Genomic DNA, 19,362 nt, shown 5'->3' with positions numbered 1-19,362 from the left:
GCCTCAAACTTTCCAGGAAGAACCTGCATAGACCATCTCTGAAAACATTAATTTGTACCATTTGGTAATTAATGGCCACTCTGTACCAATTTTACAGATGGATGAACTGGAGCAAAGGAGGAAAAAACACTGTAGTTTAGAATTTTGCTAAAAGCAATGGATAAAATTAGTAATAGAAGACTGGCAGAAAGATCCTTTGAAGGGAAATTAAAACAAGCACAGATATCCTAAATATTATAAAGTGAAAAGACCATTAGAACAGCTCACATGAGTGACAACTGATGTCATAACTAGGGCAGCTTAGAACTGTTCACCAACCATGACAAATTAAAACTTTTCTAAACTTCACCTTCCCCCCAGCCCAGTCATTTTCTATCAACTTCCCTCACAGGAAATATACAGGTCCAATGTCTGTCAGTACTGAATGACCCCATCAAGACACCTTTTGGTGAAGCAAACTGGATATAGAGAAGGGGAGACTGACATTCAGGCATATTAGAGTAGAGCTGTAAGCCAGGCAGCATGCTCTGGATGGTCTCCACCCTGCATTTGATTGCTGTAACAGGTTTGTATTATCCCTTGTAGTAAGGTAGCTTGGCTCTGGACTAGTTCTTCCAAGTCTTTGATCCTCCCTAACTGTATTTAGCTTAGGTTTGATCTGGTAATCTGGTTCTCTGTGGTCTATCATTTGGGCATCTGGCCCTTCTCCATTCTTTGCTGATTACAGCTACTGTACAGTTACGAGTCATGCTCAGTACAGGACAGAGGTCACTTAGGAAAGGTGTCAGCCACAGACACCACAAAAACTATCCAGCTGTACCCATGTGCCTAGTGCACAGTTTGATTAGTCTAAACTGCATCACCCCACAGGTGGTTCTTTTTTTTTTGATGCCACCAAAATTATATAGGTGGCATCTATGCCTAAATTCCACTCAGTGCAGAAGAGAGAATGAGGTGGAGGGGGGAAGGGGAAGAATTAAGAAACTGGCTTCCAGATCCCTGATCCTCATGGCCCTTGTGCCAATCAGAATTAGATTTGCTGGCCTATCTAGCTTGGGCAATGATATAGGCCAGTGTAGGCATGGCAGAACAGAGCTTCTATACCAACTCACTGACAATCCTATACTGGGAATGCACTGTGGCCGCAGAAAAAACAAGAATATTACAAAAACATAGGAAAAGTACATAGATTAAGTAAATAAGACAGGCAGACTAAGGATCGCCAATATTCTATATCCCAGACTATTTCTGATAAATCTCTTTGCTCATAATCATACAAATTTAAATCAAGTTTTAGCACGAGGGTGGATGGAGGCCACATCAGTCTGGCTGCTGCCATGCACAAGACTGTATAATGCAAATATACCTTGAAAGCTAGCTGCTACAGTTATCAGTGATTTCCAAAGTCTGCATACAATTAGATATGGGATTTACAAATAAATGAGGACACTCCCACCTACCAACCATCCATTATGTTGAATCCCTAAAGCTAGTGAAATGTTTAATATTGCCAAGGATACAAATGGAAAGGACTAAAACCCTTGCACATTACCACCAAGAAAAGATAAAATTAAATTAACTTTCCCATTTGTTGTTGCTAAGGGATTCAATTTGTGATCCAAACAACCCAATTAGCCCACTAAAATCCTGAACAAAACAGCTTCAAGATAGACTATTAAGGTAGGTGTGAAGTCCTCAAAAGTATTCCACTTCCTACCTACCTCAAGGAATTACAGAGATTATGTTATGTGTTTGGCTGTAAATGTTTAATGCAGTGAATAAAGGATCTTATGTGCTGAGGATGTTCAAAAGATGTAATTTTCCTGAGGGGTTTCCACAGACATTAGAAACCTGAAGGGCCAAGTCATCACAGTAAATTCCCTTGAATCCTGAGCCGGGATTGTAAAATACAAAACATTTTTATTAAAGGGATCAGCTGTTAAAGTGTGGTTGTGGTCCACACACTGAGTACATATAAATGACACATCCATACCTGACTGCCTCCACAGATCATTTCTGCTTATTTTACTAACAAGAATAACATTTTTTCCCTTACTGCTATCAGCATCAGCATTTCCCATATTAGCTCAATATGGGAAAGAGCTTAGTCTTCCTGACTTAGATATCATTGACAAACTGACATCACTGAGGAATTTCTACCTATAAAAACCTTATTATTGGTTAGGAAGCAAGACACAGAAAGGACAATTTTTCACATACCAGACTGAGTTTTCAGGGCACATGGTTAAAACTGAGTGCATCTGAAAAAGAAATCACCTACAGCCTGTGAGCTGAATCTGGCCCCAACAAGTGATTTTATCTGGCATGCAAAAGCAAAACATCAATTGCAAATGCAGCAGGGGCAATCAGCAGTGGGGAAAGCCACCCCATTAATTCATTTATGAATATGGTTTGCTGCCCCTAAAAGGTTGCTGGCCTCTGATCTGCAGAATAAAAATGGAAACATTTATAAATACAAATATGGAATCTACTTGCACGAGGCCAGCTAAAAAAACCACTACAAAGTAGTTTTTGACTGGCCTTCTACAGGTAGATAAAAAGATAGGTACTAAAAGAGCCCCAACTATGCCCTTATGGGTTAAGCACAAATATTCTGTAAGGTTTCATAGTTTCTAGGGTCGGAAGGGACCTGAATAGATCATCTAGTCCGACCCCCTGCCATGGCAGGAAAGAGTACTGGGGTCAAACAACCCCAGCAAGGCGTTCATCCAACCTCCTCTTAAAGACCCCCAGGGTAGGGGCCAGCACCACTTTGCTTGGAAGTTGGTTCCAGATCCTAGCCGCCCTGACCATGAAGTAGCGCCTCCTGATATCTAGCCTAAATCCAACCTCTGCCAGCTTGTTACTGTTATTCATATTTACTCCTGGTAGTACTTGGGGGAACAGGGACTACTCCAGTGCCTGCTGATCCCCTCTGACTAGTTTGTAACAGGCCACTAGATCCCCCCTCAGCCTTCTCTTGTGGAGGCTAGACAGGTTTAGGTCCCGTAGCCTCTCCCCGTAGGGCCTGCCCTGCTGCCCCCTGATCATGCAAGTGGCCCTCCTCTGGACCCTCTCGATGTTGTCCACATCCCTCGTGAAGTGTGGCACCCAGAGCTGGATGCAGTACTCCAGCTGCGGCCTGACCGTGCTGCATAGAGGGGGAGGATCGCCTCCTTGGACCTGCTTGAGATGCATCTATGGATGCATGACAAGGTACAGTTGGCCTAACTGACTGCATCCCCACACGGCCAGCCCATGTTCATCTTGGAGTCAATGATGACTCCAAGATCCTTTTCCACCTCTGTACTGACAAGAAGGGAGTTCCCCAGCCTATAGGTATGTTGTTCCTCCCCAGGTGCACCACTTTGCACTTGTCGGTGTTGAATCCCATCCTATTCTCATCCGCCCACCCCTGTAACCTGTCTAGGTCTGATTGCAGCCTATTGCTCCCTTCTAGCGTGCCCACATCCCCCACATCTTAGTGTCATCAGCAAATTTGAGCAGGGTGCTTTTTACCCCCTTGTCCAAGTCACTGATGAAGATGTTGAACAGTGCGGGCCCGAGGACCGGGCCCTGGGGGACCCCACTGTCCACATCCCTCCAGGTCAAAAATGACCCATCCACCACCACTCTCCGGGTGCAGCCCTCCAGCCAGTTGGCGACCCAATTGACTGTGTGGGTGTCAATACCACAGCCCCCCAGTTTCTTAATGAGAACAGGGTGAGAGACAGTGTCAAAGGTTAAATCACTGCCAGGAGCTCTAGCCACCTCAAAAGGGGCAGACAGGTGGCAATGGGTCACAACCTTCCTCTGTTCTTCCCTCCAACCTATCCTGTACTAGCTTGATGCAGAGAGGTGCCTCCTTCTATTTTCTCCCAGGTGACCAGAGCTCCCAGCTGGAATCTTGGCTGCCATATCTTTGGGATCATGTAGCATAAGAGCCTCCTTCCAGACAATGTTTCAAGCTTTAAACATGAAAATAGCTGTAAGAGTAACTATATTAAAGGGAGAGGGGCAGGGGAAGACTTACTGTCTATCCATATTTTGGAAGAAAGGTGGAACTGGATGGCTGAGTATATTAGACATAGGGTACAGAGCCTTTTGCCTTTAGCTCACAGGCTCAATGTTTATTTGCTGCTCAGAGGTCTATGTGAAATAAGTCAGCAGCTTTAGTCAATTCCAGCCACAACACAGAGTAAAAAACCCATCATAATGTTTCTTTGTTGACAGCCTCAGACTGAAGTCACTCTTGAGGGCAGATACTTGAGAACTTTGTTTTCACTATCCCGACATTTGCTTGCACTAAAAATGGAAAATCCATCCTGCTTACTTCTTGCACTTTATAAATGTAAAGTTGCTAAGCATTCTTCCCCATCCATGGGAATTTACAGTCTATTCCAACCTTCCCTTTGCTAAAATGGTACCAAGTTCCCTTTCTCTTACTCTGCAAAGAATCCCCCTAATCTAGTTATTATACATAGTGGCAGTGGCTTCCAGTTAGGGCTGCTTGACCCTTCCTGTTATAAGACCCTGTTTTCAGCTGCTTACATAGCTTTGTCAAATTTTAAATGCCCAGGTTGACATTGTCTATCAGGCTAGAGAAAAATGAGAGCCAAAGCATTTTAGCTATTTCTAGGAACATGACTAGTGAAAAAGCCATCATTTAGCAGATGCCAAAAAATACTTGCACCTATGTCTTTAAGAAGTTGCCACTCTCCCATGCTTCTTGAAATTAAGTAAACATAATTTAGTGTCAAGGATCTGCCTTTTGCCATCTCTATGAAAATCAGCTTAAATATACTGAAGCTATAAACCTGAGAACAATCACAGTTCATATTTGTTCTGTAATGACCTGATAGAGCTTTCTGATCTAGGCGTAAGATTACAATGCCTAAAACAAGAGAACAGTCAGCTAGGGCATTACACATGACAGATTCTATAACAATCACTGAACAGTTCCTACCCCTAGTGACCTTACCCACGTCTGTGCTTCCATGGTGGCAAATCTAAGATGGTGATACTGTGGGGAACCAGAAAAGGCTGTAGATTGCCTAGTGACCGATTGTTTCTTTAAATTTTCCTTGTATATGCCCACAGTGACAAGATTTTCCTATCCACAACAGAAGGGAAAAGAAAGATTATGATGGTCTTAAACCTAAAATGGCTTTAGTAGTTAAAAAATATTTATGCCATAAGCAATTAGGTGGCAAAAATTCACTTTATGACTAATTCAGCCACTTCCACCACACCACTCTGGATCAGATTCTGATGCAACTGCAGGCAAGTTAAACAGTATGCAGAAGATATTCAAGAATATAGAGAGAATTCAACTGTCCCCATCATGCTAACCTACTGAGTTTGATCTTGTCCAACAAGGTATAATCATCACATCGCTCAAAAATATCAGAAGCAGGTTACTGGAATGTCAACTAGTAGGTGTAAAAAGGGGGTTAATGGGAGAGACGGCACTAAAGCTATGGAAAGACCTTATAAACACATGGATATAAGCAGACACCATTCTCAAGAGAACAGAACCCTCATATGCTGGGAAGTATGGATTCTTCCTTACTGAAGGAATAAAGAGCTTTCCCCATATTATCAATTATCATCACAGTGACAATACCAGAGAAGAGGTGGAAGAAAGTCTGAAAGAGAAAAAAAGAAGGTAGAGGAAAAAAGGAAAAAATTTTCAGACAAAAAGTAGAGCATAACAGAAAAAGAATCAGGTGAAAATGGTTGTGCCTTTCAGAGGACAAAATGACATCCTTTAATTGTTCAGAAGGCTTTCAAAATGAGGTGTCTACCTCCAACAGAGTGAAGATTAATCTTCACTGAACAGTTTGTATGACGAGTTGTTAGAGGAGGAAAAAAAATTCAATTTTAGATGAAGCAGCTGATAGAATCAAATCAGTATTTCAAGCAAACAAGAAGAATGAAATTTATTTACTCTGAGTCAGGGTGATCCAGATTATTACTCTGATGTCAGAGCTTTCAAATCTCTATTATGGAGATATGTCACAGGCAAAAATCTTAATAGCTTCCCTGCAGGAACACTGCAGTGATAATAAAATGGGTTATTATTAACCGAAAGCCTTTTTTTTTGCTTCTAGTTTGGATAACTTTTGGGGGAGGGGAAAAGGAAGGAGAAGAGACAATAAGGGAAAGGTAGGAGTTTTAAGCCATTGGAGGGAACAGGAGTTAAGGACAGTAAGGGAGGCATTTTGGACCCAAAACATGCATATTTAATCTGCTAAACACTGGACAAATATATAGACTAAGAATCATGAGAATAAAGCATTAGATATCCGTGCTGTTGAAAGTCATAGGGCTACTTTGGAGGTCTGACATGATATGGAGAATTGGGTCTTTCAAAAAATTAGTCTCTCCAGCTTAGCTTTAATATAACAACAGTCTCTGTATCTGGCAGCAAAGAGAAAGTATTGTACTTTTCTGGAAGATAGGTATTATCTATATTTATATTTTAAAAGCAGCCTTGGAAAGTTTTACCCATCCACTTGCATAGAATGAGTGATATTTTTCTTTTGACAGGTGAGAAATACACCACGCATTTTTTCATGTTGGTAAAAGGAGGTGAGCACATTTTCTTTTTCTTTGGACTAGTAACTTTTAATGACAATGTAGTGTAATGTGTTCAGTGATGAAGACTGTGTGAAAAGATGAAACAATTATACCAATTTAAGGAGGAGGAGGTAAGAACTTGCCCTTTTGCAACAGAATCCAGTGTAGTTATTTTATGTGTCCATTCTTAGCCCATAGTGAGTGTAGCTGCACCACAATAATTTACCTATTAATTACTGCAGTTTCATTTCAGTTGCTGGAGGACTGGAGCAGACAGCAAAAACTACCATACCACAACTACTTTCATGCACTTCTGAAGAACAAGTTGCCTTTCCTCCACCTTCAAAGCAGTCTAATCATTAATCTGCCCATGTCATAGTACCAGCTAGGATCCAACATTTACCAAAAACCATGTAAGGTATATCCAATAACCCACATCAGGAATTAAGTAATACTAGTTTTAGCAGCTGTGTTTCAGTTTCATTCCTTACAACACCCTGTGTTGTGCACACTTCTGGTATAACTATGCAGTTTGTTGTTCTTCTGATTGCAAACCTCCATAAGCAATGTGTGCTGAGCTAAGATGTCACACAATAACCAGAAAAATATTTCACAACATTGATAACTCTGCATTGACTATCAGCTTATCTTCAGTCCCATTCAAGCTGTGTACTATAAAACTACAGGTAAAATACAGCAGGGGTGTTTTGTACAAAGGTACAAAATGGCTGCCCACACTGCACATCTGTAAAAAAAACATATACATGCATGTGCTCAGATGAACCTACAACACTACAACTTAAAAGATCATGTAAGATATTCCTTTGGAATAGAACTTTTGTAAGAGAAACATCGTCGGGAACTAAGGGAAATTGTTGTTGGTTCCGGAAACACCCTCATAGTTTGGTTTCTAGTCACTTTAAAAAGCCCTTTCCTTCCCATGCACCATCCTGGCAGTTGAGATCAGTTAGATGCCTTCTCACCAACTGTAGCAGGCTGGCTGGAAGAAGATTACAGCAGACCGTACATCTCAGGCTGTAGCACTCTGCAGGCTGGCATGGGCTACAGCCCAGCTGCAGGCTGCAGGCCCTGATTGCAGGCTGCCTAGGAGGTCTGAACCAGTTGTAGAGGATAATTAGCTGACCCACAGGAAGCTAAAAGGCTCCTAGAGAGGAAGCTGGGGAAGAAAGAACCAAAGACAGACAGACAGTGTCAGAGGGAGGAGGCAGGCTAGTGGCAGCAGAATTGAGCCAGGCTATTTCCCAGGGTCTGGTAAGAGACCCAGGGCTGCAAGGCTGGAGTCAGCATCCCTGAGAAACCATGCAAGGCAACTCACTCAGGAGAGAAGGAGGACTGGACTGCAGTGTTGAGGGAGCAGCAAAATCTTAGGGGCCTGAAAAGAGATCTCAGGACTGTGAGGTATCCTCTATGGAGTACTGTGTGTGACTGAGCACTGATTGATGTAGACTTCCTGGGGGACAAGTGTTCTCAGAAAATAGACTATTTGAGTGAAGCAAATCCCTAGATCCACTACACCAACACTCAAGCTTCTATAAGCTAAATGTAAAAAATGCCAATAGGATGCAATTAACTTTTGGTCCAATAAGATACAAGTTTTATAACCTTCAAGGCAGGCTATGATTGTCTTTTATAGTCCATTAGATATTAATACTGTCATTTTTTCATGTTTTTTCTGATTATTTTTATATTATCAAACTATTTATGAGACAGAATAGTTTTCCCATTTCAGATTTGAAATTTTAGATGTAAAAAATTTTGCCATTTTGAATTAAACTGAAACTGCGACATTTCAAATACTTCACAAGAAACTAAAACAGAAAGAGGGAAACGGAGAGAAACCCCAGCCCAAAATAACCAATGTTCTATGGTTGCAAATATGGGCAAACCCAGGTTCAAATTTCAGTGGGAACCCAGCAAGAGCCAATACTTAAACCTACAGGTTGGGGACCAACTGGCTAAGCAGCAGCTCTGCAGAAAAAGACCTGAGGGTTACAGTGGACAAGAAGCTGAATATGAGCCAACAGTGTGCCCCTGTTGCAAAGAAGGGCAATGGCATACTGGGCTGCATTAGTTGGAGCATTGCCAGCAGATCAAAAGAAGTAATTCTTCCCCTCTATTAGGCACTGGTGAGGCCAAATCTGGACTACTGTGTCCAGTTTTGGGTCACCCACTACAGAAAGGATATAAACAAATTGGAGGGAGTCCAGAGAAGGGCAATAAAAATGGTTAATGGGCTAGGTCACGTGACTTCTAAGGAACAGTTGAAGGAACTGGGTTTATTTAGTCTGGAAAAGAGAAGACTGAAGGGGGATTTAATAGCAACCTTCAATTAACTAAAAGGTGGTTCCAAAGAAGATGGAGCTAAACTTTTCTTAGTGGTGGCTGGCTGATAACAGAACAAGGAACTGTTGCAGCAAGGGAAGTTTAGGTTAGATATCAGGAAACAGTCTCTCAAAAGGAGGGTAGTAAAGCACTAGAGCAGGTTACCTAGAGAGATCGTGGAATCTCTGGAGATTTTTAAAGACCCAGCTAGACAAAGCCTTAGCTGGGATGATATAGATGGACATGGTCCTGCTTTGAGCAGGTGGTTGTATTAAATGACCTTCTGAGGTTCTTTCCAACCCAAATTTTCTATATCTCAGGTGAGTGCTCTGACCAGTGAACTCATCTGAGGTGGCTGGGTCTCTTTTTCTCTCTCTCATTTTGAGCAAGGTTTACATACTTGTTCCAATAAATCATACGGATGAGAAAAAAATTGTCAACCTTTTCCCAACTTCTCAATTCTGTTAGGAGGTTAAAATTTTATTCTGTTAAAACTCCTTCATAGTCATGGTGTCCAGACTGTGGAATAAGCTCCTTCCAGTGGTGGCACAGTCACCTACCCTAGAAATCTTCAAAAGAAGACTGGCCAGTCACCTCGCTGGGGTCACCTGACCCCAGTTGTCTTTTCATGCCTAGTGCAGGGGGACTGGACCCGACGATCTACAAGGTCCCTTTCCAGCCCCTAACAGTCTATGAATCTATGAGGTTGGCCATGTAAAAGATTGGAGTAAGGGAGGTCTCCTGATCAGCTAGCAGCAACCATTTTAACTATTCAAATCACAACATATTATTTTTAGGATGGGAACCATATGAAGACAAATCCAGCCAATGGCCAGATTCATACAGAAATTGGGTGTGTCTACATGAGATTCTAACTGTGCAATATCCAGATAAAACTGCACAATAGTGGTAAGAGTGCTAATACACTACTGTACAGTATTATTAGGCTACTACACAGTAGTGTCACTAAAAAGGTGTTCGCCAGCGCTACTGCACAGTAAGTAACTCCAGTTACTGCACATTTATTTAGTACTTGATTATACAAGTACTAAATAAATGCACTATAACCACTGTGCAGTAGCTTCTCATGTAGATACACCCACTGAGTAGGTATCCACCATCAGGCATCCACCATATTGATCATTATACCATTACTTTATTCATTAGGTATGTAATCTGCCATTTCCTACAGGGACATAAATACATACTTGAAGTAGTAGTTACAATATTGCATTTTGTAAGTAGTTGTATCTATTAGTTTAGTCTATTAGTTGTCTCTAATAGTTTAAAAAGTCTCTTTTAGAAGCTTTTAAGGGTTTTTAAAAAGTATTGACAACTGTTATGTTTCTCAGGTGATACAAAGTTGCTAGTTTCTCTGGCATAGGTGAATACATACATGCAATCTGAATTTTAAGTATATGGTACATCAAGCTTACACCTGAAATTTAAGAGAAACTTCTCTTCCATAAACTACAGTACTCAGCTTGCTATAATTTTCATAAATCCATCAAATGAAGGCTCTAATTATTTTTATTACGGATGAAATCTAGTAGTAGGAACTTACAAGAGGTTGTCAGACCTTATATTAAAATTCAGACTATCTCAACTCTATTGTTGGGAGGTGCAACAGTGAACAGGGGAAATAGAGAGGAATGAGGGTCGGGGAAGAAACTGAAACAGTATTACCATCTTTCAACAATAAGATAAGCAAACCAATTAAATGGATTGCCATCCGGTAATTACCAGGGAGTCCTGTATTATAGAATAAGCTGCTGCTTTGTTACACAACAAACAGTCGTGCTTGTAATGTAATATGAATAATGAGCCAGATGTATGAACAAGACTCTATTAAACTGTTATAGCAAGCAGCCGTGTTCCACATTGATTAATGGCTCCATGTGTCATCAAAGAAAGGGACTTCATTTTTAAACATGTGGATCATTGTTGTCATTGTTGCCAATGCAAGGGGCTCACCTGCTTTTGACTTAAACCCTATATGTGGCAATTAAATCATTACATGAAAAAACAAAACATTGATTAGTCTTCTGTATGGTGCACTGAGGCTTGTTAAAGAATAAGGGATTGGTGTAGGGATATATGCCTGCTAAGACCAATATTCCTGTTCTATGGACATTTTGTATGCCAGCCAATGCAACCCTTCAGAGTGACAGGATGAACTTAAGTGCCAATGCCTGATCTGAAATCTCATGTCAGTTATAGAAACTTAGCATAGATAAATGACTATAGTCCAAAATAGCCATCAGAAAGACACTGATAAAAAACTATAAGTTATGTAAGCATCATTACTCTAAGGTTAATGTATGAGAGAGAACATTTTTTGTGGTATTTTTTATTGGACCAACTGTGTAGTTGGGGGAGTTTTTGGACAAGCTTTAGGCATCAAGTGCCCTTCCTCAAGTCTACAAGCAAGGCAGAGGCAGGCTGAGCTAAATAATAGAATAAAGACTCCATGTAAATGCAAACAGTTTGATTTAGAGGGATGGAGAAGGGCTGTGAATTAGAAGTGAAGTAGTATTATCAGGAGCCATTATAAGATAAAAGAATTGCAGTGGAATAGGCAATCTAGTTAGTGAAAGGATAAAACTATTAAAAAAGAGAGAGGATAGTTATTACCTAAGAAGTGCAGGGAGATTAGTATTTGTTAGATTGTAATGAGCCATACAGTCACTACCTGTATTAAGTCCAGATTTTTTAAAAGAAGTCTTTTCTTAGCTCAGTATCCATGCATGCTTCTTAGACTTAGGGAACAGCATTTGATGTCTGAAGCTCAACCAACAGCTCTCCCAACTACACTGGTGATCCAATAAAAAAACTCCACAAAAAATCCTTGCTTCTTATACATTTCCTGGACCATCAGAAATACAACACTCCAACCATACTCTGAGGTTATGGTAATTTACAAAGTTTATGCCTAATCAAGGACATGTGTGTATATTCCAGGCATGATAAAAGCTTGATCCTGGCACTTTTGTCAATATGAGATCTATAAAAATTTATCTGGAAAAAGCAAAGCCCATTCAGCCACTTCTGACTTACATGCTTCCCGGAGTTTTTCCTTGTCATAATGCAGCCCCTCATAATCTTGTAAACTAATTCTGTTCACTCTGATCCGCAGGCGATCTGGGATGGAATGGGGACTGCAAGAAAAGAAGAGAGACTGGTCAGAGAAGAGTTCAGCACCAGAGTGAAAAAGGAAAAGGGTGTGGAAAGGTTTGTCTTTTCTGCAGATGGAGACAGAAAAAACAGAAACCTCAGTGAAAGCTCCACTAGCTCTCATGCACATCCCTGCCATCCCATTGAAGGCAGCAAAGGTACAAATAAGGGCAGAACTCCATCTTGAAATTCTTTCTGATTATGTATAATACACATAGGCCCAAAGACCAGAAGCACTCATGTAGCACCTGTTGCAGCTCAGGGTTATAGATTGCAAAGAACCAGACTTGCAAAGTTCTTTGGTGCCTAGATATACTGACAGGTGCCTAGTGAGATTTTAATTGGTTTTAGGTGGCTACTGTGTCCTGGCACTTTGAAAATGTGAGTAAGTGCCTAGCTTAATGTCTAGACACCCATCCTTAAGAACCTTGAGGCATTTCTACATGTGCTCCGGAGGGAGGGGAGAAAGCATTTGAATTAGAGTGGCTCCAAGAGCATCTCTAATTAAAATGCCAGAATGTCTCATGTATCAACACACTTAAAAATGGCAACGAGGGTTCTTGCACTAAAGTTTGTTTGCCAAGCTTTATTTCAAGCCTCTGCCACCATTTTTAAGCACAGGGACACTGATACACGAGACACGGGAGACTGCTGGAGCGCAGTAATTGCCATGCTCCAGCAGACTCAATTCATCGAGTCTGCGCTGACTTGCTGTAATTATAGCATGTCAGAGCAGCCTCCATGCTAGTGTACAGGCACCCTTATTTTGGACTCATGCTTGCCTTCATTTGACACCGACCTGGTTTTTTACCTTATAATTGAAACGACAATTTTAGTAATAACTAATAGCATCCCGCCTTACTTATGTTTTCCAAAGATTTTTTTGCTATCATATCTAGGAGAGTCTCAGAGTATCTGTACCGGAAGAAGAGAATTTAAGTGTCTTGCCCAAGGGGAGATCATTAAATGCACAGTAAAGAATAGGTTCCCACTTTCATGCTTTAACACCCTCTCTACACTTCACCCAAGCCAGTAACAGTAGTCTGTCAATGCCACTAGCAGCATCTAGGCACGTTGATTTTAAACATTAAAATGAAATCTGCTGATAGAATCATGTCTCTTTCTACAATTGTATCTGGCTCATTAAGTTGCTGGTCGGTTCTTTTACTTTTTACTGCATCTGATCTACAGGAGTTGTGCTGTCGGTTTGAAAACTGCTCAACACAAGCTAAGCTTCGGATATATAAACTTTTTCCAGGCATGCTATTACTCTTTTGCTTGCAAATGCTGATGACCTAATAAAACACATCAACTCTGACCAGTAAATCCATTGAGATTCGCTACAATTTGCAAGCACTTCTGACTGAGTTTGTCACACACTTTTGGTCTGTTGGTACAAACAGTTCTGTTACCTCTGGACAGATGAAAAGAGGGAGATTGAAAATAAAGTCCCTGTTAAAGCAGCACCTCAGGCATAAGTTGTCTTTGCTTGAGAAGCGTAAAAGAATAATGAATTCAGGGTGCCTCTGTAACTGGAGAATAAGACAACACACTGGAAAGAGCTTTATTGAAGGAACTCCTGTTCTACACAAGAGCTTCTTTAGCAATAATAAAAACAACCCTAAAATACATGAAGTATAACTTATAAGGAATCATAAATGGTTAACAGCAGGAGCTGGAGTGATGCTTTTTAACATCCAAGCTACTGTTGTTTCTTCTCCGGTGCTGACTGACAGGCGCTATGGTGTCCAGGTGCCCTAAGATGTTAAGAAGTTGTCCATGTGCAAGGTAAGCTGTCATGGTTTCTTTGACAGACAGCTGTGCTAGTAACTTCCAGCACAGCTTCAGGGTAAATCCTCCTAGCTTAACTGGCATTATGACATCCCATATAACCAGTTCTCTCCACCTGCAATTCTTACATCTAGGCAGAGCAACTTGGAGAAAGATCTAGAGATGGAGAGAATGTGGGAAGGGGGAGAAGGGTACAGATGAAACAAATATGTCATTAGATTTAGTCCTTTTATTTCCAGAGAAATTCTGTCAGAAAGATGGCTGGCTGAGAAACGAAGAGGGCAGTTTGAGGAGCTGTGTTCCCTTCCAAGTCATATAAAATGCAGGTTTCCAAATCGAAAAATTGCTGGGGATTTTATTTTTAGCAAGCATAAGATAAGAAAATATTTAAGGCGGAGAATATAAGAATTTAATTGCATGCTCTTTGTCTGAGGGAAGGAAAAAACTATTGCAGTGAATTTATTAGAGTTTGTAAAAAAAAAAAAAATGACAGATTGACAGCACTGAAAAGTGAAGTCTTTTATGAACAGGTTCAGTATGAGAAGAGGAAGTGCTGCCTTCCCCATAGTGTTCAGCCAACATGCTTTAGCACTAAACTAAGAGACACTGCTATGATTATAAAGGTCATTTGGTCTCCTAGCCTACAGGTTTTCAATCTGGTGATTGTGTATGCAGGATTTCAGTTGTTCTTTCTTTCCTTACAGCAAATAATGGGGAGATTAGTAGTCTCGCAGAACTTCTTCCTACTCTAACCCTGGACCACACTTTGGAAACAGTTGAGTACCATCACTCTCCTTATGACATCCTCCTTATAACATGCCATCCTCTTTATATTCACAACGACTCCAGGTATGAAAGCAGTACGTGTGATATGGACACATGTTCACCAGACACTGGATTGAAACAACAGATTCACCTGAAAAAGCTTGGTATTGGTCTTCATTATGTGACAATCTGGCAACTGGGGTCATATGGCTACTTCTCTTGGCATGTACACAATCCATGTAACTGAGTCCTCACAAACGTTCTTGTGATACTTTGAAGATAGCCTTTTGATTTAAATAAGAACTGAGGCCCAGAGGGATTGTAAGCACGTTTTCCATGTGCAAGACTATACAGAGATACCCAAGCTAGCCCTGCGTGAGCTAGCTCCTGAACCAGAAGAAGCACAGCTGTGTTGACAGAGGCCTGTGCCTAGGCTAATTAGGGCTCTCCAAGATTATCATCAGCATCTCCAGAAATTATTTAAAAACTTCATTTGAGAAAGGCATCAGTTCAATAGTAGAGGCAGTTTTCTGTTTAATTCACAAATGGCTTAAAAACATTAACGAAATACTATCAATTCCTACTAAATAAACAGCATAAAGACTTTTTCAGAAGGAAAACTGTAACAAGAACAACACAGGTGTAGACCAACTAACCTGAATGAAATCATCATTAGGAAAGTAAAATATTGTTGGATTCTCGTTAAAATTGTGATTTCCAAGTATACAATTTACAACTGTAAAATTGTAATTCCCACTACAAATTTTTAATCAGTCAGAAAACAAACAGCTTCTTAAAACTTACAACAACAACAAAATAGCACTTTCCATCTCTTCCCACCAATACATGCATCACATCACCAATATCAACTAGCTGTATAGAGGGTATCAGAATTCATAGCACACTAGAGAAACTCTATTTATAAAGTACAGTCATTTCAATTCCCAACACCTCCTTAAGGAAGCTTGCTTATTAGAGAAAAGTCCCACCGTTTTTAGCATATCCATGCTAAAATCTAAAGTATTACATTCCTGGAATTCTAGATATGTGAACTAACATGTCTGCTAAAGAGCCTAGATTTACAAAATGGAGGGATACTGTATTTTCAATGTTTATCTTCTTTTATTCAGTCACTTTCTGCCCATTCTCTCTATTTTAGTTCATGAAGCCAAAACACATGTGCATATTTTGGGTCATGATAAGAACCTGGCATATTTCTATCCAGCAGTAAGTCACATTCAGCATTTGATAAAGCTGTGACCTAAGCACTGTCCTTTAGTCATCCAGTGGTTGGCGAGATGATGCCAGTTGCTCTGCATGAAGCACAGCTGTTTTACCTCTGCTTTATGTTTCTGCCTCCAGTCACCCAGCAAGGAGAGAATGGGAGAGGTCAGTCCAGCTCCTGATCTTAGAGTCCCCACATGGCAATCAACACACTTCTGCTATGACACCAGGTTGATTCAACTGGAAAAAAACTTTTAATTAGACATGCCCTAATTCCCATTCCAATTATTTATATATCCTGTGAACCGTTTCTTATTCTTCATGTCTGCATAAAGACAGTGGAAGAAAGGGGGACAAAAAAAAACCCTACAGAATTCAGTGACATTTTTGACAGATCTTTCAGAATACAGCCCACATCAAGCCATGCAAATATAGAATATTTTTAACATGATTCAGCTAAAAAATATCCCCTTCCTGCCACCCTCCCAAATATTAAACTTAAGAAAGCACAAAACTCCTCTGGGGCATGTTTGCAGTGACAGATTAATGAATTACCTATCTCCTAAAGAAGAAATAAACATGCAAAACTAATTAAATGTCCCTGCGTTTAGAACAATTGAGAGGGAAAACAGCAACCAAAGGAGAAAAGGAAATTAACCTGGCTGCTGAGATCTCATTGGCAGAGCCTAGAAATGATGTATTAAAAGTATGTTTGTTTCTGACAGCTTTTATCTATTTAAATTACAGGAACTACAGTAAAGAGAACAGAACTTTCAAGCTGGAGCCTCATCTTTGACAGTGGACAATGCTAGATGCTCCAGAAATTTGTTAAAAAAAATATAGCTAATGATCTTGCTAAGCTACTTACATAAATTGTATCCTGCAGAAGTGAGTTGCTCTGCATAAACATTTCTCTCATTTTGTGGACATTAGTCAATACATGGAGCCAATCAACCTATCCTTCGTGCACAACTGGGGAATTTGTATTATCTTTTCCAGATCTCTCATCCTGCAGCTGATTCAGCGCCCCCCACAACAAAACATTTTAACCTATCGACATGACGTAGAGTAACTTCAGAGCTGCCCTAAGTTGTACTTATTGTCTTCAAGGGAACTTTCCAGAAGCTAAGGAGGAAAGCGCAGCAGTTGTCTGTCTGGCCATAACAGTGCCACATGTTTTATATTCTACACTAGTATTCATAGCCTTTTGCATTTCAACAATGGCACAAAGAAGCTGAGAATCTCACACATTCTTTTAATCCCTTTCAAGCACCAGTATTATAAAAACCTCAGCTAGGACCGGACATCCGAATTGTGCCTATGCCCTTGTTAATCCAAGAAGAGTAATACTGTAGACCAACATCCTCTAAAAAGTGAGTAGTGACCATTTTTCATACAACTGTACTTTCGTCTGAAGAGCAGAGGCTCATTCAGGTACAACCAAAGAAAACAAACAAAGAAAATAGACAGGTTTTGTGCATCTCAGTAAGCAGCTGGAGCAAGGACCTATTTGGACTAAAGAGTGTATTATGTCAGACATGACATTTGCACGATATGGGATCTTACTTCTTTCAGTAAAGCAAAGTAGCATTAAGTACTAGGGCTATGCAAAGCTTTGGGTGCTAATTCAATTTGGAGGAGTTTTGGCCTGATTCAACAGCCAAATCTCCAAATCCAAATCGAATCAGGGGACCAATATCAAAGTCTGAATTGATTCAGAAAGGATTTAGAGAGCTTTGGTGATTCAGGCAGTCCCCACTGACTGCCGCAGGGAGCTGGACCCAGGCTTCATGCTGGTAAGTAGGGGGCGGGGGGCTGGAGGAGAAGGGAGGGGACCATGGGGGGACAATTGCCAGGCCCCATCCCCTGCCTGCTCCCCCAGCACCCTGAGTGCCCCCCGACCCCCACCCACTCTCCCAGCCCCCCCATGGCTGCCCTGAATTACTGAATCGAATCACTGTCCCCTGAATCAGCCGAATCCAAAGAGAATACTACCCGCTTCGCGCAGGCCTATTAAGGACACATGTAAAGCACAATCTCATCTGTATTAAGCCCGTTAGACTTCCTTTCATTCCACTTCCTTCAACATGTGCTTAACTATTTACTAAATAAGGGATGGACTACATTCATTTAAAAACATTCATAAGTATTTGACTGAGTCCAGGCCTTAGTTCTTGTTCCTCCCTCATAACTGCACACCTCATGAAAGTTGTCCATTAACCCACTGCAAAACTCACTTCAGCAGTAGCCCACCTAAATATCTACAGACTGACTGAACAGAGAAAAATGAATCCATATCTCAAATTCTTATAATTCATTATAGGAGGAAAAAAACCCAACCTCTTTAATCCTTAATTTTACTTTGGGCTACTGAACTATTTTCTCAAACCCACCCTTCTACTACTGCCTTATTTTAAACTTGACCCTCCTGCTTTTGGGCTGTTTTCTTCTTGAGTTAGGGTATATATGCAACAGTGTGAAATGGTTTGTTCTGTCTGTGCAAACCATACAAATTGATACAAATCAATTAATTTGGATATTCAGATTTCTGATTCTCTTCCACACCTTTGCTGCCCAAAAAGACAAAACTGCTGCAGTCATTACTCAACACTAGTGGACTCCTCATCTTTTAGTAATAAGACACTATCTGTTACATTTTTTCTATACAAAACTTTGTAGTAAATACTCATAGCATGTCCACAGTGCTCTCTTCATGTAAGGAAAGGTTGTAGATCTTTTAATAATATTTGCATCTCTAAACCCAGTCACAAGCAAGTCAATACTTGTTTTTCAAGTTTATTTTTCAGATGAATTGCTTTGCACCAACTGCACAGATTAGATATAATATCAGGTATGCATACTGATCATTAGGACTGCGCTTCCCACTCAAAGATCTAAGCATTCACCCCATTTTAAAAAAAGACTTCACTACAAATGCAAAGGTTCAACTCTATCCATGAATCGTTAATAAAAATTCCAGGAAGACTGCATCCAAATTAAAGATTCAAAACACCCTACTGCCCATAAATCAAAAGCCAGAACCACAGGCTTTGCTCTCCAAAATTCCTGCCCACAAACTCTACTGCAGGAAACCTGAAGGCTTTCTAATGCAGCCTCTATCACTGAGGCTCCACAGATCTCTTCCATTTTATTGTACTAAATAGAACACAGACACTTTAAACGTTACCCAACAGAAGAGGAACATCTGAATCTCAGTGCAATCACAGCCCAAATTTTCCTAACACCTCTTGGGGTTCTTTCTTCAGTTTATCAGGCAGATTAATTGACAGTCACAGTGAAGCTGCATGTTTAATCTATTTTTACAGATTTTAAGATACAGTATAGCTTTGACTTACAAATTAGTTTGGCTCCCATGTGTCTTAGAGACTGTCATTCTCTTTCTGCTTTATCTTAACTGTAGAGATTAGTGGGGATGTTCACAGTATAATAGTTCCCAGATCCAGATGTCATTCTCAATAGGTA

The 19,362-nt window shown here is 40.5% G+C and overlaps 1 protein-coding gene across 1 annotated transcript in view; it reads right to left on the bottom strand.

Moving 5' to 3' along the window:
- DGKI (diacylglycerol kinase iota) overlaps positions 1 to 19,362 on the bottom strand; it is a 326,628-nt gene that overhangs the window by 99,586 nt on the left and 207,680 nt on the right. The window contains 1 exon segment of the mRNA XM_090043316.1: positions 11,983 to 12,083. Coding sequence (XP_089899442.1) covers positions 11,983 to 12,083 — 101 coding nt within the window.

Source organism: Crocodylus siamensis, chromosome 4, assembly GCF_052110815.1.
Source record: "Crocodylus siamensis isolate JL-2025a chromosome 4, ASM5211081v1, whole genome shotgun sequence".
Lineage (NCBI taxonomy): Eukaryota > Metazoa > Chordata > Crocodylia > Crocodylidae > Crocodylus > Crocodylus siamensis.
The sequence above is the reverse complement of the archived record's forward strand: the minus strand, read 5'-3'. Positions and strand labels throughout refer to the sequence as shown.